This window comes from Giraffa tippelskirchi, chromosome 11 (genome assembly GCF_054371585.1).
Source record: "Giraffa tippelskirchi isolate mGirTip1 chromosome 11, T2T-mGirTip1v1.2.pri, whole genome shotgun sequence".
Taxonomy (NCBI): Eukaryota; Metazoa; Chordata; class Mammalia; order Artiodactyla; family Giraffidae; genus Giraffa; species Giraffa tippelskirchi.
In genome coordinates this window covers 56,522,753-56,549,299 of record NC_137285.1, presented here as the reverse complement: position 1 = coordinate 56,549,299, position 26,547 = coordinate 56,522,753, and the positions used below count along the sequence as shown (strand labels likewise).

General features: G+C 35.3%; 1 protein-coding gene across 6 annotated transcripts in view; it reads left to right on the top strand.

Annotated features, from left to right (window-relative positions):
• Positions 1–26,547, top strand: part of TTC29 (tetratricopeptide repeat domain 29) — a 245,195-nt gene that overhangs the window by 18,139 nt on the left and 200,509 nt on the right. For all 6 annotated transcript variants that reach the window (XM_081544279.1, XM_081544278.1, XM_081544277.1 and 3 more), the window contains exon 5: positions 22,078–22,301. In XM_081544279.1, coding sequence (XP_081400405.1) covers positions 22,078–22,301 — 224 coding nt within the window. The remainder of the gene's footprint in view (positions 1–22,077; positions 22,302–26,547) is intronic.

The following is a 26,547-nucleotide window of genomic DNA, read 5'->3' as shown; positions in this document are numbered from 1 at the left end:
TGATGCCATCCAACCATCTCATCCTCTGTTGTCCCCTTCTCCTCCTGCCATCAATCTTTCCCAGCATCAGGGTCTTTTCCAATGAGTCAGCTCTACACATCAGGTGGCCAAAGTATTGGAACTTCAGCTTCAGCCATCAGTCCTTCCAATGAATATTCAGGGTGGATTTCCTTTAGGGTTGACTAGTTTGATGTCCTTGCAATCCAGGGGTCTCTCAAGAGTCTTCTCCAACACCACAGTTCAAAGGCATCAATTCTTTGGTGCTCAGCTTTCTTTATGGTCCAACTCTCACGTCCATACGTGACCACTGGAAAAACCATCACTTTGACTGTATGGACCTTTGTTAGCCAAGTGCTGTCTCTGGTTTTGAGTAGGCTGCCTAGGTTTGTCACGGCTTTTCTTCCAAGGAGCAAGCGTCTTTTAATTTCATGGCTGCAGTCACCATCCACAGTGATTTTGGAGCTCAAGAAAATAAAGTCTGTCACTATTTCCATTTTTTCCCTTTCTATTTGCCACAAGGTGATGGGACTGGATGCTTGATCTTAGTTTTTTGAATGTTGAGTTTTAAGCCAGATTTTTCACTTTCTTCTTTCACCTTCAACAAGAGGCACTTTAGTTCCTCTTCACTTTCTGCCATTAGAGTGGTATCATTTGCATATCTGAGGTTATTGATATTTTTCCCAGCAGTCTTGATTCCAGCTTGAGATTCATCCAGCCCAGCATTTCGCATGATGTATGCTGTATGTAAGTTAAATAAACAGGGTGACAATATACAGCCTTGACATACTCCTTTCCCAATTTTGAACCAGTCCATTGTTCCATGACTGGTTCTAAGTGTTGCAGCTTAACCTGCATACAGGTTTCTCAGGAGACAGGTAAGGTGGTCTGGTATTCCCATCTTTTTAATAATTTTCCACAGTTGTGATCCACATAGTTAAAGGCTTTAGTGTAGTCAATGAAGCAGAAGAAGATGTCTTCCTGAAATTCCTTTGCTTTTTTTATGATCCAGCAGATACTGGCAATTTGATCTCTGGTTCCTCTGCGTTTTCTAAATCCAGCTTGTACATCTAGGTGTTCTCAGTTCATGTACTGTTGAAGCCTAGCTCGAAGGATTTTAAGCATTATTTTGCTAGCGCGTGAAATGAGTACCATTGTGCAGTAGTTTGAACATTCTTTGACATTGCCTTTCTTTGGGACTGGAATGAAACTGACATTTTCCAGTGCTGTGGCCACTGCTGAGTTTTCCAAATTTGCTGGTATATTGAGTGCAGCACTTTCCCAGCATCATCTTTTAGGATTTGAAATAGCTCAGCTGGAATTCCATCACCTCCACTAGCTTTGTTCATAGTAATGCTTCCTAAGCCCCACTTGACTTTGCACTCCAGGATGTCTGGCTCTAGGTGAGTGATCACACCATCATGGTTATCTGGGTCATTAAGATCTTTTTGTACAGTTCTTCTGTGTATTCTTGCCACCTTTTTTAAAAAATATCTTCTGCTTCTGTTAGGTCCATACCATTTCTGTCCTTTATTGTGCCCATCTTTGCATGGACTGTTCCCTCGGTATCTCTAATATTCTTGAAGAGATCTCTAGTCTTTCCCAATCGGTTGTTTTCCTCTATTTCTTTGCATTGATCACTGAGGAAGACTTTATTATTTCTCCTTGCTATTCTTTAGAACTCTGCATTCAGATGGGTATAACTTTCCTTTTCTCTTTTGTTTCTTTGCTTAGCTAGCTATTTGTAAGGCCTCCTCAGACAACTGTTTTGCCTTTTTGCATTTCTTTTTCTTGGGCATGGTTTTGATCACCGTCTCCTGTACAGTGTTACGAACCTCTATCCATAGTTCTTCAGGCACTCTATCTATCAGATCTAATCCCTTGAATCTATTTGTCACTTCCATTGTATAATTGAAAAGGATTTGATTTAGGTCTTATCTGAATGGCCAAAGTGGTTTTCCCTAGGTTCTTCAATATAAGTCTGAATTTTGCAATAAGGAGTTCATGATCTGAGCCACAATCAGCTCCAGGTCTTGTTTTTGCTGACTGTATAGAGCTTCTCCATCCTTGGCTGCAAAGAATATAATCAGTCTGATTTCAGTATTGACCATCTGGTGATGTCCATGTGTAGGGTCATCTCTTGTGTTGTTGGAAGAGGTTGTTTACCATGATCAATGCATTCTCTTGGCAAAACTCTGTTAGCCTTTGCCCTGTTTCATTCTGTTCACCAAGGCCAAACTTGCCTGTTACTCCAGGTATCTCTTGACTTCCTACTTTTGCATTCCAGTCCCCTATGATGAAAAGGACATCTTTTTTTGGTGGTCGTTCTAGAAGGTTGTTTAGGTCTTCATAGAACCGTTCAGTTTCTTCAGCATTAATGGTTAGGTCATAGACTTGGGTTACTGTGATATTGTATGACTTGCCTTGGAAATGAAACAATGCATATTTTGGTCTATTTAATTAAACGTACACATTTGTAGGAGATATTTTTCCTTGATTATTTTTAATTAGATTGTTTGGAAACTTTCAGACTTTGTACTGGGATGAGCCTGAGATCATTTTAAATACTCTGTACTTGGAGCTGGGAAGTGTGTGTTTAGAAATACACACATGTTTATAAATAAATTTATATAGTGTGTATTTATGGTGCGTATGGAACTATGGCTACTATGCTCACATCCGCATCCTCAGTACTCTTATGGTGCTTGGCTCACGGGTGTTGGGGCAGTTGATGAATGGGGATCTTTTACTCCTTTGCACATGTGCTCTGCCTGAAATGGCCTATCCTTCTCCTATGCCTTGTGTACTTGTTAAACTTCTCTACCAGCCTCAGCTTGACTGTTCCTTGCTCTGTGAGGCCTCCTTTGATCCATCCTCACTCACATGGTAGGGTTCAGAGTGCCTGTTTGAGTTCTCTTAATAGCCATTAATGATCATGTACTTGTGGATTTTTTTTTTCCTTCTTGATTAAAAATATAAGATTGTGGTCCACTAGTGGACAGTGATTTTGACCCATCAGTTTGGCGATCATGCGTGTGTGCACTAAGTGCTAAGTCGCTTCAGTCATGTCCAACTCTTTCCAACCAGCATTTAAAATATGAAAGAGAGTATAGTAGAACAGAATTAGAAAAGTGTGCATTTCATAGAGAGGTTCTGCCAGATGTAATGAAATAAGGTGTGGGTTCTGAAAACAGACTCTTAGGACTCCAAACCCCAGCTTTACACTTACTAACAAGGTAACTGATCACCGAGTAACTTAACATTTCTGTGCTTCAGTTTTCTCATCTGAAAAAAATGGGGATGATTATCAGGCCAGGCTCATGGAATGGTTATGAGGATTAATTGAGTTAATATTTATAAAAAGATCAGAAGATTTTGAGTATTAGTGCTTTTAAATTTTGTTTCATATAATGTACATATATATGTGAAATATACATGTACATTTACTGAACTGCAATGTAAAATGTCTTTCTTGCTATGAATTGCCATGACGAAAGAACTCTGCTCTAGACTCAGAGTTCTTTGAAAGCAGTTTTTCATTCTCCTTTAAGACTTGACTTACACAGGATAATGCTTTATTTCTTGCTGACTTCCTTTCTAGAGAGGACTGAAGAAACTTAGTGTTTTATTTTATATAGCTGTCAGATATGTATAGCAAACGAAAGGCTAATATGGGAGAAGTATGTAAATTTGCTCCCCACTAGAGTTAATATAGTTCCTCTGAAAAAAAGATTGAATTTAATTCTGAATTTCTGGGCAGACTGGGCAAAAGGGAGATATGATAGACTGGAGCGTTCTCATTATCTGATGAAAAGAAGCATATCAGTTTTTCAAAAGAGATAAACTTTCTCCTGATAAAATTCCAAAAGAAAGAAAGTTATCACATGACCTTATATAAGGCAAATAGAGCAATGTAATAAAGTTTTCACACCTAATGAAATGGGTGTACAGACAGCTTGTCATAAATATTACATCTCCTAGCTAGGTTTTATTTCCTGCCTAACAGTAATCCACAAGACAGATTAAATTAATACTGTGTGCTGCTCTGTGTTTTAAGAGAACTTCACAATAAACCTGTGAAGAGTTGTTACTGCTCTCAGAGACCAAGACATAGAGAGGTTAAGTAGTTTGACCAAGGCAGTCTAATGCTATAAAGAAGCACAAACAGTAAGAGAGAAAAAATAATTCATAGAGAGGAAAGAGTGAGTAAGCTAGAAAGAAAATGAATCAGGCATATGTCAGAGATCTGATTTCTAGACTCCTCCTGAGTTCGCAGTGCTATTATGGATCTAGAACCTCCCTCTAGGGTCATCTCCTAAGGACCCAGTTATTCTATAACCCAGACTCATATTTCCATAAAATCTCCTTAAGCTTGTCTGAAACAATCCCTTATCCTGCAGCCCAATAACCAGAGAAATACATTACTGAATAAGGGAATTGTCTTGAGAGTTTAATTTAGGGTTTTTTTTTCCACTTCAAGATCAAGATGGATGGCTAAACAAATGTCCTTCCTATGTTTGAAATGATGGCACAAAAGTCCAAAAGATAGTAAATTCTTAACATGATGAGAAAGAAAGGAAGAAAACTGAGAATTTCCCAGATTTTCAGAAATATATTTTCAGAAAGCAGTTTGAAAATTACCAGAGATAATAATGATAAAGGAAGTTGGTTCATCAAGAAGTTGTTGTCAGTCGCCCAGTCATGTCCAGCTCTTTGCGACTCCATGGAAAGCTGCATGGCAGGCCTCCCTGTAGATTCATCAAGAAGATATAATCATAAATATGCTTGTGTTCCTATGAGAACTTCGAAATACATAAAACAAAGACTGATGGAAAGAAAAGGAAAAACAGAGAAGTCCACAATCATAGTTAAACATTTTAACACCACTCTCTCAATGATTGATTAAAAATCAGTAGAATATTGAGGAGCTGAAAAATACCATTGATAAACTTCATTGGCATTTACATACATTCCACCAAGCAGTAGCAGAACACATGTTATTTTCAAGTACACATGGAACGTTTTTCAGAAGTGATGATATTCTGAACCATAAAACAAATTTTGATATACTTAAAAGGGTTTAAATCCTAAAAATTTTCTCTTGCAACAACGGAATTAAATTAGAAATAACAGCAGGAAGATCTCTGAAAGATCCCCACAAGTTTAGAAACTAGACAGTGTGTTTTTGAATAAACCATGGATCAAAGAAGAAATCAAAGCATTTAAAAATCCTTTGAACTGAATTTTTTTTAAAATGACATATCAAAATTTGCAGCTAAAGCAGAGCTTTAAAGGGAGGTTTATAGCATTAAAATGTTTATATTAGAAGAATAGAAATATCTAAAGTTATTGCCCTAAGTTTTCATTAAAAAAAACTAGAGACAAACTGAAATTATAGAAAAAAGAGTAGTAAAATGGGGCCAGAAAACAGAAAAACAGTAGAGAAAATTGACGAAACTAAAAACTGCTTCTTTGAAAAGATCAATAAAGTTAATCAATCTTTAGTCATAATGATTAGAGAAAAAAAAGACACAATTTACCAATTTTGGAAATGAAAGGAGGGACACATCACTACAGATTACATGAATATTAAAATGATAATTAGGAAATAAACTATATACTGATAAACTCAACAACTTACAGAAATGGTTAACTTTCTTGAGACACTGCCAAAGTTCACCTAAACAGAAATAGATATAACAATGGATTCACTAAACACATTGAATTAATAGTTTAAAAACTTTCCACAAAGAAAATTCCAGGCCCATTTGGCTTCACTGTGAATTCTAACATTTGAGAAAAACAAAAAATAAAAAAACCCCATCGATTTGGCCCAAACTCTTCAAGAAAATACAAGAGGAAATGCTTCTCAGCTCATTCTATGAGATCAGAAAAACCCTGATACCAATACCATAAAAGCCATTACATTAAAAAAAAATAATAGAGTAATAATATTCCTCATGAATGTTGATGCAAAAAGTCTTCAGGAAAGGTAGCAGTTGGTCTGAGCTCCTGTCAGGGAGGCTGGTGTACCATGCAGAGTCCTTTCCATTTGGCATCAGTGCAAGGAATACCAACTCGCGCTCTCCTGAACCATATACCTCAGGACGGAGCCTACAAACAGAGGAAAACCAAACGCACTCCCTGTGTTAAGAAACCTAGAACTTTATTATTTTGAATAGACAAATAGCCTCTGATTATTTGAAAAAATATTGCAAAAGAATAAAAAATTAACAAAGAGAACATTCAACATGAGCTGAAACAAAATTGCTGTAGAGAAAAAGAACAACTTTGGGAGAGTTCCCATTTCTTTTCTCACAGACATTGTAGATAATCTTACATCCTTCAAGTGTAACTTGATGCTATGAAATCAGAGAAAAAGAATTCTTTAAAATTAAAAGTTGCTGAAATATTTTTTAAAACTCAAAGGATGGAAGAGAAGGATAAGGATAGCTCTTTACATGTGGAATAAAAACAGAAAACATATAGAAATATTTCAAAAGGCCTGAGTTACAAAACATAGTCTGGGTGGAGGATGTTTATCCGAGAGAAATAGAGAAGAGAAAATGGAGAGAATGAAAAATAATAACTACATAGATAAAGATGTGGATAGAGATGTAGACACGGAAATCTTAGATTGGGGAAAAAAACCTACAGATCTTTGGACTGTGACTACCAAAAAAACCAGAAATTAAATAACCAAAAAAGAAAAAGAAAAAACCCACTTGGATACACCTTTATGAAATTTCAGCATACTAAGTATAAAGAGAGGATACTAGAAGCTTTCAGGATTTGGAGGAATGGTTGTCATCAAGAAATAAAGATAAGACAACCATCACAATTGTCAGTAATAACACTTGGTTCTAGAAAAAAAATAGATGTGTTATGCAGAATAATTATTTTAACTTAGGATTCTGTACCCCGGTAAACTATTAATCAAAACTGAGGGCAAAACAAAAATCGTTTCAGGTAGCATGAGAATTGGTAAGCATCTCTTCCTACGCAGTCTTTTTGGATACTTCATCCCTGCTCCAAATGATCACTGCAGAGTCTAGGGCAGAAGTCCCCAACCCCCAGGCCATGAACCAGTACTGGTCTGTGGCCCCTTAGGAACTGGGCTGCACAGCAGGAGGTGAGCCAAAGTGGATTGAGCAAAGCTTCATTTGTATTTGCAGCCGCTCCCCATCGCTCCAGTTACTACCTGAGCTCCGCCTCCTGTCAGATTAGTGGTGACATTAGATTGTTATACAACAAGAACCCTATTGTGAACTGTACATGCAGGGGATCTAGGTTGCAGGCTGCTTATGAGAATCTAATGCCTGATGATCTGAAGGGGAGCTGGGGTGGTGATAGTGCTGGAGAGCAGCAGCAAATACAGATTATCATTAGAGAGGTTTGACTGCACAGATACCATAATAAATCAATTGCTTGCAGACTCATATCAAAACCATAAAAGTACGTGGCAAGTGGTGGTGAGTTGTATAATTATTTCATATTTTATATCACAATATAATAATACAGAATAAAGTACACCATAAATGTAATGTACTTGAATCATCCCAAAACCATAACCCTCCCATCCGTGGAAAAATTACTTGGATAAAACCAGTCCCTAGTGCCAAAAATCTTAGGGACTGCTAGGGGAATGAAAGGGATTTCCTGGTGGCTCAGTGGTAAAGAATCCACCTGCTAATGCAAGAGACATGGATTTTATACCTGTGTCGGGAAAATCTCCTGGAGAAGGCAATTGGAACCCATTCCTGTATTCTTGCCTGGCAAATCCCATTGACAGAGGAGCATGGAGGGCTGCAGTCCATGGTGTCTCCAAAGAGTTGGACGTGACTTAGTGACTAAACAACGACAACAGCAACAAGGGGGAAGAAAAGAGAATTCAAGAAAGAGAGAGTTATGGGGTCTAAGAAAAAAAGTCCCTAACTTTGAAGTTCAAAGTAAATTTCTACAAAGTTGCTTTAAACTGATGTGATTAAGCACCTAAAAGTTCTTAGTTATAATGGTTTAATATATAACGTATCACACATATTAAGGTTAGGAAAATGATTGGAAAATTGAAATTTAAGTGTATTATTTAAATATTCTATTAAGTGCAGAAAAGTAGTATAACATATACTATCATCTATATTATATAAAAATAATGTATAGAAATATTAATGTATAAGAAACAAAACCAACAAAATTTGCAAATAGATCAGCTGTCCCCTTAACTAATGTTACTCTTGTTTTCTAACAAATGCACTTAATTATAAATTTCTTTTCAAATACCATGATGGTTTCTTCCCCCAGTTTAATTTTTTTCTTTCAGTTCTAAATATATGAAAATTTCTACAGTGATTTCCCCTTTTGGCCATGAATAAATTAGAAATATATTTATACATTTGCTGTGTATAGTTTTTCTTTGTGGCTTTTTTTTTTTTTGCAAGGGAGAATGCAGGATTGGGGACTGAATATATATTTGTGCTCAGTAAATGTGCCATATGTGATATCAGTTTATGAAATGTTTAGTGTGGCCAGTACATGATTAATTTTTATAAATATGCCATGTATGTCTGAAAAGTAAATATATATTCTCTATTTGGTAGTAGTTCTTGGATAGAAAGCAGTCAGAATCTAATTGTTATATTGAGCCTATTATTTTAATCAAGCTAGACAATTGTTAGTCAAATATTTTCCCCTCTATTTTTATAATTTTCTGAAAAAAGTGTCTTTTTTGTCTGATTTTACATATTTTGAAGTTATTGTTATTAGGAGTATTATTTTTAGCTGCCATATTTCTCAGTAAAATAATCTTTTTATTAATCTCTGATATTTGTATGCCTGTTTCATTTTTTGCCCAAATTCTATTTTATTTGGTACTAATAATGTTATATAAGGTTTATTTTTGTTGGAATTTGTTCTATTATGTAAAAATACAAAAGGAACAAATAGCATGTTGTTCTCTGTCTTAAGGAAGTTGTAATCCCTACTTTATGTCTATCTTGTATAATTTTTTAAAAGTTTGAATTCAAGGCTATTGTATAGTCTCACAAATACTGCCTTTTGTTCTTCCAGTATTCTTCGTGATGCACATATTTAATTTGGTATACCCTAAGCTCTTAGTTACAAGTAGGAATTTTCTAAATGTTTGAGATAGCTGCAGTAAAGGAATGAAACATTCAAGGAAATAAGATATTTATATATAGATGATGTTGTCTGACTAAAGCTTCAAAATGATCAGTTTATTTTTTGTTTTTATTAATTCAGTTTTTACTAGACATAAAATGAAAAATATGTTCTGAAAGTTTGATCACTGTGTATGTACAGCTTGTAAGAAATCCTGGCTTCACTGTTTATATCTGTAATACACACTCCCTTTGCAGCAGTAGTTAAAGAGCACACAATCTGAAAGGTTTCTTCATAGGACTTACAGCATGGAAGTTATCTTTTAAGCATTCAAGTTTGAAAGGAGAAAATATATTCGTAATTTATTTTTTGATATGGGGAAAATCGAAATATATTTATTGAAAAAAATTACTCCCCCCCAAATTTTAAAGACATAATAAGGTCACCAGCTGCTCTAAAATAATCAGAACTTAACTTTTCTCTTCAGTTAAATTTACTCTAGATTTCTTATTCAAGAAAGAAAGAATGATAGTGCTAGAATGAGCCTAAAAATCATTTATTTTTTGTCTGAAAAGAAAAAGACAAAAGAAAAAGAATGTAGTTAACAGAGCCCAATGGATAGTTTGCAAGGAAAAGTTTTTTAAAGCTATATATTTCTTTTTCTCATGACAAAATATTAACTCACGAGAAGAAATGTCATAGTAAGAGAAATTGAAATACAGGTTTTTTTATTTATCCTCATGCTATCCTAATGCTATTACATTGCTGAAAAGAGCACGGATAATGTTTTGTTTTCATTTTTAATTCATGTAATTTTCCCTTTGTAATTTAAACATGTTATATTTTTGTTTTAGATACTTGTCATATTTATAGGCCAATTACACTATTTTCTTGCCATCATTTTAATAACTATTTATACATTATAAAGGGATATATGTTTGGAAGGAACAACATTAGAATATATTATGATAAAGTCACAGGTATAAGGAATTGATTGGTTTACTTTTCCCAAAGAAACCTCCTCATGCAGTTGTTTAATGTGAAAGGTTTTTCTTGAAAAGGTTAAAAAAGTTCTAATCAACTTTTGTACATTATGTAGAACTTCATTTTCTAAACTCTGCAAAAGAAAGTTTCATATTTAATGGGAAATCATGAATTATTCCATTTATTATCTACTTCCTCCTTTCAAAGACATGATCTGGATAAAAGGCGGGGTGAATAATTTCAAAAAAATACAATACATTTTTAATGGGAAGGTGCAAACTACAGATTCTCATGACTATTAGCAAGTGTAGAGGAAACAGAATTTTACTTGCAAAACTCGTCAAACTTGCAAAGATAAAATGCATGACATACTTTAGTTAAAAAAAAAATAGCTGAAGTTTTCTTTTTAATGCAACTTGTTGTTTTTACTAAGTTTTGTCTTTATATTCTCCAGCTTTCCATCTTTATTAAAGTTTGATTGTTTCCCTCAATATATGTGGAGAATTGATAGTTCTTTTATTTATAAAGATATGAAGATGAATAATTCAAAGAAAAGTTTTAAGTGATATTATCTACGACAACATTTCCTAAATAATAGAATTTCACAAAATTTGAAGAGCAATCACAGAATTGTTTTAAAAAAAAAAAGTGACTCTTGTATGGAGTTTTGTATTAATTTAAAAATAACAAATATTAATTTAGACACAAATATGGAGTTGAACTAACATGCTGTGTTTGCACATGAGTATAGTCCATTGTTTGTAGCACGAAGCTTATTTTTTGTTTTTCTCCCCTTTTTCTTATTGCCATTTTAACAGGATGTAGAATCTGACAGGATTATATTACTTATTCAGATTTTTTATCATTATAACTTAATACAAAAGCTACGATTATGTTTAGGTTTTGTTTTTAAGCCTATATTTAATTGGATAAATAACAATGTAATCAGTATTAACTGGTTATATAATTATGCTTTCCTGTAGTGGAAAGTTACAATGTAAACTGAAAAAACAAGATTTGGTATGATTTCCTCTCTGTTAACAAGCTTTGGTATGATTTCCTCTCCATTAGCCAGAGGTGTTTGGATTCAAATGTGATATTTCTGGGTTGGAAATAGTTTCCCTGAAAATTCTTCTTAAACAGTGACCTTCATTTATATCTTTCCTTGTTTGATCTTTGGCTTAAAACATTGTTTCATTAAAAAGTCTGAATTTCTTAAAGGGATTTGCAAATAATAAGACCACGTATAAAGATTATGTGTGTGATTAGTCTCACATAAGGCGGTTTCTTCGGGTGCTTTTTCACTGAACTGCTAAGGAAACACTTTAAAAATGGTGTTTAGGTTTTAGATTTTTCCCAGTAAAGAAAATCTTTCAGTAAAGAAAATATGTGTGACAGCTACATGGATAAATATTTTAGTGATATTTTATATTGATTGATTGATGAATAGTTTATTCCTTCCTGATTGATGACGATCACTGTACTTCAAATATTTGATTGAATGGAAATCATTTGAGTAAATCATTCTTACAGAGTATACACAAAAAAAATACCTTTATATTATTAAGGAAATCATTTAAAGTCATTTTAAGGATTGCAGTCGGTACTGTTTGCTGAATAACCAGTTTTCTTCTGCTAAAGGGTAATACTCACCATCAAAAATACTGTTTAACATTTATTGATCTCACAAAAGTTACTGCCTTTTGTGCTAAATACCGGCTGTGACATAACTGAAACTGAGAAATCATCTTTGTTCCATTCTTCACAAACAATCCATATATCCTAAAATAAAAATCACTCATGTTGAAGTGAATTCTTACTGTGCTATTGTTGGGAGAATTCTTTGCTGATCAAATTTTTTAATATTTTAATTTTTGTTGAAAGAATTATATTAATAATAGTCCCATTGACTATTATTATTACATTTTTTAAAAAAGAATTAAAGGTTAACTTAGGTTAAGTAGTTTTTTCCCAAATGGAATTTTTCAGTGTACATATACTTTTAAAATGTTGAAAATCCACTGTGCTAACTTTGATTATTAATAGGTGAAAATTTGTATTTTCCAAAAATGCAAGCAAAAATTGTATTTGTAACAATTTCCTCTAAAGATTCAATTTAGCAAATAGAATTGTTTAGAAAATCACAAAAAATTCTGTTCCATAACCTGTTGGGGTTGGAATTTATTTTTTTCAGTTATCAAGTACAGCCAGCTATGAAATGAATCAAAATCTGAACTGAAACAAAAGTCCTGCTATGTTAATAACTTACGTTCTGATTTTTTGCTAACATTTTATGGTGATTAGTTTTTTCAGTTTATACAATTAAAGATGATAACACATTTATTTGAATAGTAATTCTAGTGAAATTTCCAGAAACTATAAACTTATACCTGCATTAGTGATATTTCTTTGGAATGAAGCCAAAATGTCAAATATTTTTCAGTCTTTATATAAAATTATAGCAATAAAAATGTATTATGATACAATTAAGTATAGCACAATAGATACACTGTCATAATTATTTTTAAATTTTTCTCTTAAAGTAAATATGACCAATCTGTTTGACAAAGAAAATCAAGATTGTTTACTGGCTGTGATGTTAAAATTCCTATTGCAAGATTAGTCACAGCTGCAATTATATTATGAGTTATTTGGTTTATTTTAAATATATGTTAAAGGTATACATAAGCTGCAGTGATTATATTATGTTCATCATATGTTCATTTTCCTTAAAGAAGTTCTCAAAAAATGTGTAGGATAAATTAATAATAATATTTATATTAATAACTAATTCTAATTGTAATATTAATTATAATGATAGATTCTTTTGTTCCAAGCATAACAAATTCTACTTTTTGAGACAGTAACATATGTATTAATACAGTCAAATTAAGTTGTATAGAAAATAAGCAGTGATTACCAGGTTATTTGTGGTTAGTGGACATACTGAGATAGAAAATGAATATGTTTTAGAGAAATCATCATAATTTTAAAAGTGCTCTTAACATACATTTAATTTGGGTTAATAAAAATGCCTTAATAAGTATGTGTATGTTTCTGTCTAGAATATATTTTTAATTTTTCCAAGCTTAAGAACGGAATGGTTTGAAAACTGTGAATGTGTGATATGCCACCTGCCCTATTTACATTTTTAACAGTTGAGTATTTGTTAACTGATCCCATAGACAGCTACATGTTTTGCTGTTACCAGATGGATGAGATAGAATGCCATGCATAACTTTACATTTATCTTCTTTGAGTGTCACCTTATTTGCATATCAATTAAAATAATATCTGTATTAAAATGGATAACGAAAGTTATCAAATTTACATGATGTGATTGCAGTTTGCAAAATTTCCAGTAGATGCCCCCAGAGACCAGTCAACTCGTTGGAAATCCTTTAAATTTCAAAGGAGCCTTTTTTATATTGAAACTTTTTCTGTTGCTGTATTTTGAAATACATAGAAAATAAATTAGAAGTCCTAAAAAGAAATCTCAACTCCAATAGTTTATTGCGAAAAATTGTATATGAGTGATAGTCATGTATTTGTAATCCATATTAATCAACTCTAATAATTGTTAAAATCCTACATGTGCGATATTAAGAAAAATGCTCTCAGTTTTCATTGTAAAAGCATTCTGTATGCTTTTAAAGTAAAATCATTTCAAACATAATTTTTTCTTTCTAACTCCTCTGTCTTTCTATATTTACATGACTAAAGAAATGCTATATCCTTGTTTTAGCATTTTAGAAATAAGTATCCTTTTCACACACAGAAAAACCATAAAACATACCTATATAACATATGATTCTTATCAGTGTGTGTGTGTGAGTCAAGAAACAGATTTGTTCCTCCTTCTGATTATACATAATATCTACCTTCACTGAAAAGTATGGGTAAGAATGGTGACTCACTTTATTCCACAGAAATTATATTAACTGAAGCTATTTAAGTATTAATTTGAGTCAATGTAATTATCCCGTTGGTGATTCTAATAACATTTATCCCTACAATACGAATTTAAGACTGTTATTACTGACACATAGATAACCCAATAGTGACTTATAAATATTAACGTAGTGGAATAAAAGTATTATACTGCCTTTTGATTAGATATAACATATCTTTTGAGTTTATCTTTGTCATATTAAGTAAAAATTTTATGATCTTGTTTTATAGTATTATTGAACTGCTTTTGAAATATTTTACTGAATGTGAAGCATCACCTTGATTCAATATTTCAGTTTGACTTATGAAAATGTTAAATTATATTAATATAGAATAGTTGATAATGCATTTTAATTTTGAAAATCTATCTAATAGCTAGTATAAATACTTGTAAGTACAAAGAGAAGAAGATAAATTGGCATTCTGCTCATTTGTGTTTTTCGTATTCATAGTTTCATCCTTTTATATGTTTGTCTTCTGTGTTTGTCAGTGTTACCCCGTTAGACTTTACATCTCTGTGTGGGGATCACGTCTATTCAGTTTGCTTTGCCTGGATGCTACTGATTATCTGCTGCCTTGTTTTAAGGAAAGGGATTCTCTGGAAGAGTCACAGAGTGACAGCAGTGTTTTTCCCCAGTCCGGCACAAACATTCATTAGCATGGATAAAGAAAATGGCTTTCTTTTTTTCCCCCTTTTTTTTTAACTGATTTTTTGATTTACAATGTTGTGTTAGTTTCAGGTGTACAGCAAAGTAATTCACACACACACACACATACATATATATATTTGTTTTATATCATTTCCTTTCCCCGTATAGGTTATTACAAATTATCGAGTATAGTTCCTTGTGTTATAGAGTAGATCTGTGCTGTTTATTTTATATATAGTAGTGTGTATATGTTACTCCCAAAAGACAATGGCTTTCTAACTGGAGTCAGTCACATCATAATTGTATAATGATGTCAAATTTCCAAACAATTAATACAGGTAACAAAAAAAATGTGTGAAGGAGGAAGAGAAAAAGAAAATTAACGTTATTTGATATAATCGGAGGCAATGTGGTAAAGTGAAAAAAGTTCAGAATTTGTAATCAGAGAAACCTGATTATGAAAGCCACCCCAGCCACTTATTATCATGTATGACTTTGGGCAAGCCAAAACCTCATGAAGAGGGTTTCTATATCTGTAAAAAGGGAAGTAGTATTTTGAGAGTTATCGTGTGATTTAGAAATGATGTCTGACACATAGTACATGCTCTATAAATAGTAGCTATTCAAAATGGTTTAAGGCAGAATTTAAAAATGATATAATATCTCCATGGCTATTTAATAGAAAGCTCTCCATTTCCCCAAATCTTCACATATTCAGCTGCTATAGAGTTATGTCAGATTATTCAGATTTACTTTCTTCCAGTATATAGATTCTTTTTTTATTGGAGTATAATTGCTTTATAATGTTGTGCTAGTTTCTGCTGAACAATGAAGCAAATCAGCAATATGTTTACATATATCTCCTCCCTCTTGGACCTCCCTCCCACTGACTCCCATAAAGGGAAATTTTGTTGTAAATTCAAAATATTTAGAATCTCCATTGAATAATGCATTTAAATAGTAATAAAAACCCAAATGAAATGCATGACCAATTACTTAATTCCATTCTTAAAACCACTTTTCTCCAGTTGCATCCCTTAGCCCGGTTACGCCTTAAGTACCTGCAGTGGCAAAGATCTTCCTTAGGTTATAGACTTTGGATGTTCAACATATCTGTGAGTGTCACAACTTCTATGAATGGCTTCTTTTCTGTCAAGAGGACTCTCCTCAAATTCCATAATATCAAAACTTTCCAGAAATTTTACCAGAATTCTCAGTTTCCATCCATCAGGGTGACTTCAGGTCAATGAGATTTTTCTTATTCTGATGCCCAAAAAGGGCATATTCTAATTTAGATAAGTATTTGTTTTAATATATAAATAAAACCAAAGACTAATAACTTCATGTCCAAATGAAAGAAGTAAAATAGTGAATTTGAATTCTCTTTATGTTTCTATCTGCATTTTAAAAAATTCCTTTTTGTAAATCAAGTAAACTTTGCCTGTTATGAAATGTAAAACCTGATAAATTCACATATAATAGTAGAAATTGACATGCATTTTTATTTTCAGATTGCAAATTCATTTTAAAAAACAAAAATTATTCTATTTAAAATAAATGATATGCATTAACTATGAAGGTTTAAATAGGAACCTATTTAGTAAAACATTAATCGCTCTTTCTGGTTCTCAAATATCAGTAATGAGGCTTTAACAATGCCATACATGTATGTGTGTATGTGTACACAAATGTGTGTGTAAAATAGAGTTGAGGTCGGAATAGTTATGTATGCTTTCTAAATAAATTCTATTTGAAATATTTTTTGCAAAGAATGGTCTTTTTAAAAAATGTACTAGAAATTTGAAAAATTGATACCAGTTATATATCATGGATGTTTGGAGCTGTCTTGAGTGCCAAGACATTCCCTTCTGAATCAGTTCATGTTCTTGGGTCACAGGCACAGAGACAGAGTCTGACTAAGTAGAGTGGAAATGATTTTATTAGAAGGATATTTGGTAACTAGCTGAATTCAGGGGAAAACCTGGCTCAGAAGAAAAGGAAAAGACATGGGACACTTGGAAGGATCTAGGTAGCCAGAACCACTTTCAACTCTTGTCCGAATGTCGCTGCCAGGTGGACTGAACTCCGAAAACCTTCTACATCTTTGTGTTTCTTGCTTCAAGATTCAGAATGCTGGGAGAGAGGCCAGTGGCTTAATGTGGGAGGGAGTCTTTGAAATCAGGTCCCACCAAGATGACACACAATGTGCCGTTTCCAAAAATACTTCAGAGTTCTGTGGATGTGGAGCTAGACGCCGAGCGGCCCAAATCCAACCCAAGCACCCTCAAGGAGTAACGTTCTGCATTTCTGTCCCAGCTGGGATTAGCACTGAGATGGCCTCCTGACACGCGTTTATTTCTACTGTTTTCCCCAACCCCCTGGCCAGGAACTGGTCCCACTCCGTGGCCTGTTAGGAACTGGGCCACACAGCAGGAAGCGGGCAGCAGGTGAACGAGCAAGCGAGGCTTCATCTGTATTTAGAGTCATTCCCCATCCCTTGTATCCCTCTGGTCTATGGAAAAATTATCTTCCACAAAACTGATCCCTAGTGCCAAAAAGATTGGGGACCACTGATTTAAATCAATGATCTAGTTTTTATTTATTTATAATTTATATGCACACACACACATATATATTCTTTTTCAGATCCTTTTTCATTATGTTATCACAAGATGTTGAGTATAGTTCCCTGTGCTACACAATAGGTCCCTGTTGCTGATCTATTTTATACACAGCAGTGTGTATCTATTAATCCCAAACTCCTAATTTATCTCTCCCCTCACCTTCCCTTTTTGATAGCCATAAACTTATTCTCTGTGTGGCAGTGCTTGTTTGAAGCAAGGCTGGATTTCCAGCCCCTTGACCTCTCAAACTTCCTTACCATCCCCAAACTATCTTTTGGATACCTCTTGGATGTCCCCTTCAGGTTCCTCAAACTCAAATTATCTGAACCCACGCTCATTACCCTTCCCCAAACCTAGTCATCCTTTTGTGTTCCCCTCTTTAGCAAATTGGGCTTCCCAGGTGACATGGGTGGTAATGAACTGGCCTGCAGGAGACATAAGAGGCATGGACTCGATCCCTGGGTTGCGAAGACCTGAAAGATGGCATGGCAACCCACTCCAGTATTCTTGCCTGAAGAATCCCCATGGACAGAGAAGCTTGGTGGGCTACAGTCCATGGGGTCACAAAGTGTTGGACAGTACTGAAGCAACTTAGCACACACACATGCACTTTAGTAAATTACCAACTGCCCACTCCAAAAATCTTGTTGTCATCCTAGCTCTTCTCTTTCCATCAACCCTAACATCCACTCAGTCACCAAGTAGTCAGTATTTTTACATCCTGAATATGTATCAAATCCACCTACTTCTATGTGTCCCTCTGCCTTAACTTTAGTTCAGCCCATGGCCTCTCCTGTCCATGAACACCAGTGTCTCCTGTCTCTTCTCCCCACCCCCAGTTCTACCCTCCTCCCAACCATTCTCTTGGACCTAGTGTGAATTTCAGGGTCACGAGCTCCAGGATGCTAAATTGAAAGTCTTTATTTTTTTTAATAACTTAATTTTAATTCCTGGTCCTAAGCCTTGATTCCCCCTAATGTAAAAATCCAACCTCGTCCCTCTTAGGTAAAGTCAGTCCAATTCAGTGATTCTCCGGTTATTCAGATTCTTACACTCCTTCCCGTCACCCTGTGTTCCTATATAGAAACAACACAGCACTGATACCAAGAACACAGCACTGATGCCAGGTAGAAAGAAATAGGGTTATTAGGTTTAGCAAATAAAAATACAACATACACTTCAAATTTCAAAAAAGAGAAATTTTTTTTTTAGTATAAGTATTCCCATGCAATATTTGGGATACACTAATACAAAAAATCATTTATGGTTTATCTGATATTCAAATTTTACTGGATATCCTGCCCAGTTTTATCTGGCAAGCTTGGGAGAGGGGGTTTGTCAACATTTACGCCCAGATCTTGATCTAGGACCTTGTAATAGACTCTAAACTCGCCAGGTATCCATTTCTCCTCTCTTTGCTAACACAACTCCAGTTTCATTTGGGGCAACAGTGTGCCTCCAGACAGGCTGGATATTTGTTTTTCTAGTCTCTTGCAGCCAGGGATGGCCACGTGACACAGTTCCCACCAATGAACAAAGTGGAATTCCAAGAGTAGTTGCAGGAATAAAAGTATTCCCAATAATAGAGAAAGACACAGCTGATGTCACCCGCCTATCCCATTTCTTCTTGCCTGGAAGGTGGACATGATGTCTGGACTGGGGCAGCCCTCCAGTGACCAAGGACAGGAAGGAAATAATCCCTGAAGCACAGGCCTTGAACTTGCCAGGCCACACACGGAACCAAGGCTAACAGCTGCCTACCTTTAAGCATCTTGTGCTATGAGCAGTACGAACTTCTAGTTTTGAAGGCACCATGAGGCCGGTTTTCTCTTCCGTGGAGTTGAATGGGTTCCTAACCTCTGGGGTGCTGTCCAGGGCTCTGTCACTGATGCACTTGATTCATCCCTTTCTGTCAGCTCTCAAAATATGCTGACCTGACTCTTTGAGTAGCACCCCGGTGCTGCTTATTAGCAGAGTTACAGCTGTGACCCCATTCAGTCCCCAGTGGGCAGCACATCCAACAACCTTTTAGCACACATGCCCTTGCTAGGGCCAGTGACATTGTGGCAGACATCCCAGCCCTCTCTTCCCATTAACTTTGATGTCACCAGACAGTTCATGGTCTTTGGCCCATACTGTCCAGGGGCCGTGGGACATCATGCGGGCTGGTTCTGGTTTTATTCTGCTCAGAAGCTCTCTGCAGTGACTTTTGCTGCCTTTCCATGCCCTGTGTTGGGGTGGGGGGGTGGGGGAGAGGGAGAGACACAACCTGATTCATCTTAGATCTCACGCTTTCCTTCTCCACACTCTCGGCCAGAGGGCAGAAGCAAAAATCTGTGATTGCTTGTCTCTTCTCCGTTTCAGATATTTTTGGTCATCATTTTGACAAGACGGTGGCCTTTGACTTGTGGATCTGGGAATGTGGTTTCCTTACTCTGTTTATGGACTAGTCCTATAACAGTAGGTGCCTTGCATTGGCCACTAGGTTGAGGAGGATTGCAATTCAGTTGGGAATCCACTTCCAAGTAATTTTTCTAATATATTGGGTTGGCCAAAATGTTTGTTTGAGTTTTTCCATACAGCTTATAGAAAAACCAAAATAATTTTTTGGCTAACCCAATACAATCTCATTGAGTCATTTCCCAGACTCAAACACTTCGTGACTCTATCCCACTCCTAGCTTGGAGTCCAAACTACTTACTGTGCTCTGAGGTCTCCACAATATGCGTTCTGCCCTCCCCTTTTTTTAACTTCCCTCTTCCCCCTCCCTTCCTCGTCACTGTATGTATTTAGTTCTAGAGCAAAGCTGATCCACTGAGTAAAAGATTCTGGGTGTATGGCACCTGGGCATTTTTGTTTTGTTTGCTTTTTAAACTCTGTAGGGTGAGTCTGTTGCCTGACTCCATGATTCTCAGAGGATCTTCACATACATAATTTTGCTTGATTCTTAGAAGAATCCTGTGATATAGGTATAGCACAGAATAATATACATATTTCACAGATGAGAAGAAGTGAAGTCCAGAAAAGTTAGGAAGAAATGGCCTGAACCTCAGGGGTTCTAGACTGTCACCACTCCACACTGAAAGGCTTGTTGATAGTAATATCACATCTTGTCAGTTCTAAATATTTAATTGTCCCCTATTTAAAAATGTAAAATAATTAGTATAAAGTGATATCATTTGTCCTCTGATTACTTGCTTAGGAGGATAATAGCCACCACACAGCTATTATTCCATAACCCTGTTTATTTCCTATATAGCAATGTTCATGCTCTGAAATTATTTATGATTTGTTTACTTATTTGTTGGTTGTGTTCTTCCACTAGAATGTACACTTCACAAGGGTATTGAATCTATTTGATCTAGAACAGTGCCTGGCACTTAATAGGAAACTCAATAGCTATTGATTGAATAAATAAATACACTATTCAGTTGTTTGAATAGTGTATTTGATCTGCAAGGAGATGAGACCAGTCAATCCTAAAGGAAATCAACTCTGAATATTCATTGGAAGGACTGATGATGAAGCTGAAACTCCAATACTTTGGCCACCTAATGCAAAGAGCTGACTCATTAGAAAAGACCCTGATGCTGGGAAAGATTGAAGGCAGGAGGAAAAGAGGGCGACAGAGGACAAGATGATTGGATGGGATCGTCGATTCAATGGACATGAGATGGTGATGGACAGGGAAGCCTGGAGTGCTGCAGTCCATGGGGTTGCAAAGTGTCAGACATGACTGAGCGACTGAAAAACAACAACAGCAAACTTCAATTGTCCTTTTATCTCTTTGCATATGATTTATTATTGTTAGAAGTGAAGTAGTAATCTAACAAATCATTAACTTAATCCTAACTGAAAATAATTTTAAAAATATATTTAGCAAGAGATATCCATAAACTCTCTCTGCATAAATGAATGAATCTTCATAACATACAGGGAAACCACTTAATAGAGCTTTGTTTTGATATTTAATGACACATTTAAATTTTATTGGCCTTACTGGCTTTTTGTGTTGTTTTGGTGGGAGGCTAACTTATAAGTATTTTTGGATATTGTCAATTGCTGTGGTCTGAATGTTGTGTTTCTAAAGTTCATATATTGAAATCCTAATCTCTGGAAGTGTAGGTAAATGGGGTTTTTAGAAGGTGATTAGGTCATGAGGGTGGGGCACTTATGGATAGGATTAGTGTTCTTATAAAAGAAGCTCCAGAGAGTGCTCTAGCTTCTTACATTATGTGAGGACACGCCTAGAAAGTTCAGGTTATGAACCAGCAGGGGCAACCTTCCTGGAGCCTTGATCTTAGACTTCTGGCCTCCAGAACTGTGAGCAATAAATTTCAAGTTTATAAGCTACTCAGTTAGCGGTTTTCTGTTGTTGTTATTCAGTTGCTCAGTCATGTCTGACTCTTTGCAACCCCATGGACTGCAAACTCTGCTCCATCAGCCCAAATGGACTGAGACATCCATCAACTAGCTTATTTGTCCTTATCAAAGGGAGCTCAGCTCTGGGACTGATATATTTATAATGTAATTTCCCTAAAATTACTATATTTAGATAGCTCTTGGCATCTTTCATTAAACTGGAGTTGTTCAATTTTAAGTGTTTGAGGTCAAGATAGTTTTCAGCCCTTTCACTGAGGGGAAAATAAAAAAAAAGGCAGCATGATCCAACCTTTAATTATTATAGGATCAAAAAAATCAAAAGATTTCAGGGATTAAAATAACAAGTTCAGTATCCTGATTCTTATTCCCAGTTACCGGAACTCGTACAAGAAGAACGTCTGTGTGGACATGCTGCGGGATGGTTATCATAAGTCCTTTACCGAGCTCTTCGCTCTGACGGAGAAGTGGGATGCGCTAAGGGAGGCTGCGAGGGTCCGATCCCTCTCCTGGGCACAGAGGCCCCTGGAAGAGCAGCCTGACAAGCTGGATCACTTCTACTACTACCTGACCAGGGCTGAAGCAGCTGAGAGGAAAGGTACGTTTAGGGAAGCAGCACTGCAGAAACCAGCGCAGGGAGCACCTGAGGGCACGTTCCCAATTGCTTCATGTGTGAATTTAAGACGTTAGGACACCTCAGCACAATTCAACCTAGTCAACTAAGCGTCTTCATGGAATGAACAGTAGAGAATGCTGAATCACAAGAGTGGCCAAACGGCCATCCTGGTGATGTCACTCTAAGCCTGGGTAGACAATAAACAGATAGCACCTAGTAACATCTCCAGGGCTTCCCAATGTATTAAAATCTTTGTTATCATTAATTATACATCTTTATGTAGTTTTTTTCTTTATACATAATCTGAATATTGACTTTCACTGAGGAGCCCTTTTCAGAGTATTGTAATTTGCCAATTATACTTATTTTCTAGTATTTATAGAATGGAAGTTGAAGGTTTTATCCTAAAGTTCTATCCTTGAGATTTCTATCAGAGAATTTTTATTAGTGAATTGTGAGGAGACAGGAAAAGTCTGTAATCCACAATTATGAATAAATTGTTAATTTTTTATTTTCCATCACATCATCTCTCATTAATTCCTTCTTTGATATTGTAAAGTTTTACAGAAGGTCAATATGTTTCAAGTATTAAAGAAAATATTTTGCTCTCTACTACAGGTATACTGATATCATTGTCATAAGTATTTCTTAGTTACATGTTCAGAATTGGTCATTTTATACAATCAAAGAAAGGAAATCCCAAAATTTGGCATATACATTTGGTGTTCTCAGTTATCTTCTTCTTTGACTTTTTTGTGTGAAAATACCATAGGACTCAAAAAGAGAAGCTTTAAGCTCCACCATGAAAGTGTCTCTGTTTCATTGTACAGTACAATACATAAGTGAACTTATGTGTGCATGTGTGTATGTGTAGATAAGAGGTGGTTATTTGTATAATGAAAATATTTAACTACAGAATTGACTTTAAAAAGAGCCCTTTCATGAATTTTAAAATGTGATTTACATGTAAGTTCTCAAGAAATAACTGTTTTAAATTTTAAAATGCTGTTGTAAAAAAACTTATTTTCTAGGTCAGCCCCAAATTCTGAGTGATATTTACACTGAAAATAGAATTGATCAAGATAAAATTTGTTCATAAGTCATTTTTTTCAAGTTGAATTAACTTGATTCACTAAACATTTTAAATAGAAGCATTCATTTTAGTAGCATAATAGCATAAATATAGGCCAAACACATCAGTAATCATAAAGTATCATAAAAGAAACTTATAAAGCATTTTATAATTATAAAGAAACAAGAATGCTAAAGAATCTATTTGAAGGTAGAAAACTTTTACTTTATAATATTTTATTTGAAAAAGTAGCTATATTATATATAAATTAAAATGCTTCTCCAATCCCACAAATTTAAAAATTCCAAGCTTCATAAAAGCCAAAGTCTCATACACATGTACAAATAATGAAATATTTTTCTTACTGAGTAATTTGTCACATGTTCATGGTAACTAAGGTTCTATTTGATAAATGGAATAAAATTACTTTTTGCTCAGAACAACTCTTCTGTGGGGTTATCGACTTCAAAATGCTGTGGCTTTTGCCTGGTTAAAATACAAAAAATTAAAATCATTGCAAAAAAACATTATTGGAAATACATCAGTTGAAGGACAAGTAAACATTTATATGCTTCTTTAAAAAGAAATGTGTAATTTTTTCACATTTAACACATGAACTTTATAGGAGAAAAACTGATTTAAGAATGTCCCAGGAAGGGGAACACATGTAAACCCATGGCTGATTCATGTCAATGTATGGCAAAAACTACTACAATATTGTAAAGTAATTAGCCCCCAACTAAAATAAATAAATTTATTAAAAAAAAAAAAAAAAAGAATGTCCTAGAAAATAGTACAGGGAATATGTACAGAAACTCTTATTAACTTGAATTAATTCAAAATCTTAAAACCCATGTATACCACACACTTAATCTAGAATATAGAAATCTGTTAATAGTTCCTGGGCCATTTCACCCCATATGATTGTGGAATCTGAGACAATTATCTCGAAGCAGCATATCTCTGAGTATTCTCATTGCTTCTCATTGGAAAGACCATCACTCTAGGGTCACAATGAAGTTCATTTAATCAAAGCTGTGGCACTAACAATAGTCATCTCGGGTCAGTTCTGTCTCTTGAGACTCACAGAGCAGAAACCTAGAGTTATTTAAATTACTTTTCAAAATATCACTTTCTGTTTTATAGCAAAGAAGTGTTTAAAGGAAGTCAATCATTCTTTTTGGATTATTTTCCATTTGTTACAAAGTATTTCTTTGTCCCTGATATCATTCTTATATGACCCAGTGTGAATCATCTCTGTACCATCTGTAACATGATTAGGGCCTGGTGCCCCATGGGGCTGAGGAAGAGATGGCAATAATGGTAATGGGTAACTGAATCAATAGATAATTCAAACATTATTTACACTTGACTTTAAATTATTGTCAAGGGTTAAGCAGCAATTTTTTTCTCTAATAACATTTATTTAAGATACCCAAAGTATGTTTTACTCAAGCAGAGTCCCACTGGATGTTTATACAGTTTATATAAAGAAAAACAAAAGTGAGTGTCTGGTGAAATAAGTTTGAGAAACAACCATGTGAATTAACATATACATTAAGCAGGTTGGTTATTGCAGGACTTATCAGAGCCTTTGACATGTTAATATGTTGTGTGTTTCACCGAAAGAGAGAAATTAGTAGGAGCATTTTCCAAATTTATTTCATCATGAGATCTCCTTTTAAGGTAGCATAGTGAATATTGGTCTAAAGAATAAATCAACAGTCAAATTGATTTTCATCTTATTAATATACCTGCTGACAATTTGAGGAAATGTTGTGCAAGCCAGGAGAAAAGGCTGCTTAGAATGTAAAGAGTATAAACCATGTATTTGGATTATTCAAAGGTACAAAACTTTCAATTTTTCCATAGAAGAATAGCTTAGCTGACAAATAGTCTTTAAATATGTAACCTAAATAGCTTCTAAGCAAAACCAAAAACTTTATCAAATGTTGGAAATGTTTTTCTATTAAAGCTTTCAGTTCAATTCAGTCGCTCAGTCGTGTCCAACTATTTTTGACCCCATGAACCACAGCACGCCAGGCCTCCCTGTCCATCACCAACTCCCGGAGTCCACCCAAACCCATGTCCATCGAGTCGGTGATGTCATCCAGCCGTCTCTTCTGTCGTCCCCTTCTCCTCCTCCCCCCAATCCTTCCCAGCATCAGGGTCTTTTCCAATGAGTCAGCTCTTCGCATCAGGTGACCAAAGTATTGGAGCTTCAGCTTCAACATCAGTCCTTCCAATGAACACCCAGGACTGCTCTCCTTTAGGATGGACTGGTTGGATCTCCTTGCAGTCCAAGGCACTCTCAAGAGTCTTCTCCAACACCACAGTTCAAAAGCATCAATTCTTGGGTGCTCAGCTTTCTTTATAGTCCAACTCTCACATCCATACATGACCACTGGAAAAACCATAGCCTTGACTAGACGGGCCTTTGTTGGCAAACTGATGTCTCTGCTTTTTAATATGCTGTCTAGGTTGGTCATAACTTTCCTTCCAAGGAGTAAACGTCTTTTAATTTCATGGCTGCAGTCACCATCTGCAGTAATTTTGGAGCCCAGAAAAATAAAGTCAGCCACTGTTTCCACTGTTTCCCCATCTATTTGCCCTGAAGTGATGGGACCAGATGCCATGATCTTAGTTTTCTGAATGTTGAGCTTTAAGCCAACTTTTTCACTCTCCTCTTTCACTTTCATTAAGAGGCCCTTTAGTTCTTCTTCACTTTCTGTCATAAGAGTGGTGTCATCCGCATATCTGAGGTTATTGATATTTTTCCCAGCAATCTTGATTCCAGCTTATGCTTCCTCCAGCCCAGTGTTTCTCATGATGTACTCTGCATATAAGTTAAATAAGCAGGGTGACAGTATACAGCCTTGACGTACTCCTTTTCTTATTTGGAACCAGTCTGTTGTTCCATGTCCGGTTGCAAAGAGTCAGACATGACTGAGTGACTTTCACTTACACTTTCCAGTATTCTTGGCTGGAAAATTTCCTTGGACAGAGGAGCCTGGCAGGCTGCATGGGTTTGCAAAGAGTTGGACACAACTGAGCGACTGAGCACAGCACAGCACACACACAGTGTGTAAAAGCATGACATTATGTAGGTCTTAAACTTCTTTGGCAACATTGGAGTGACTTATGTACAGTTTTCAA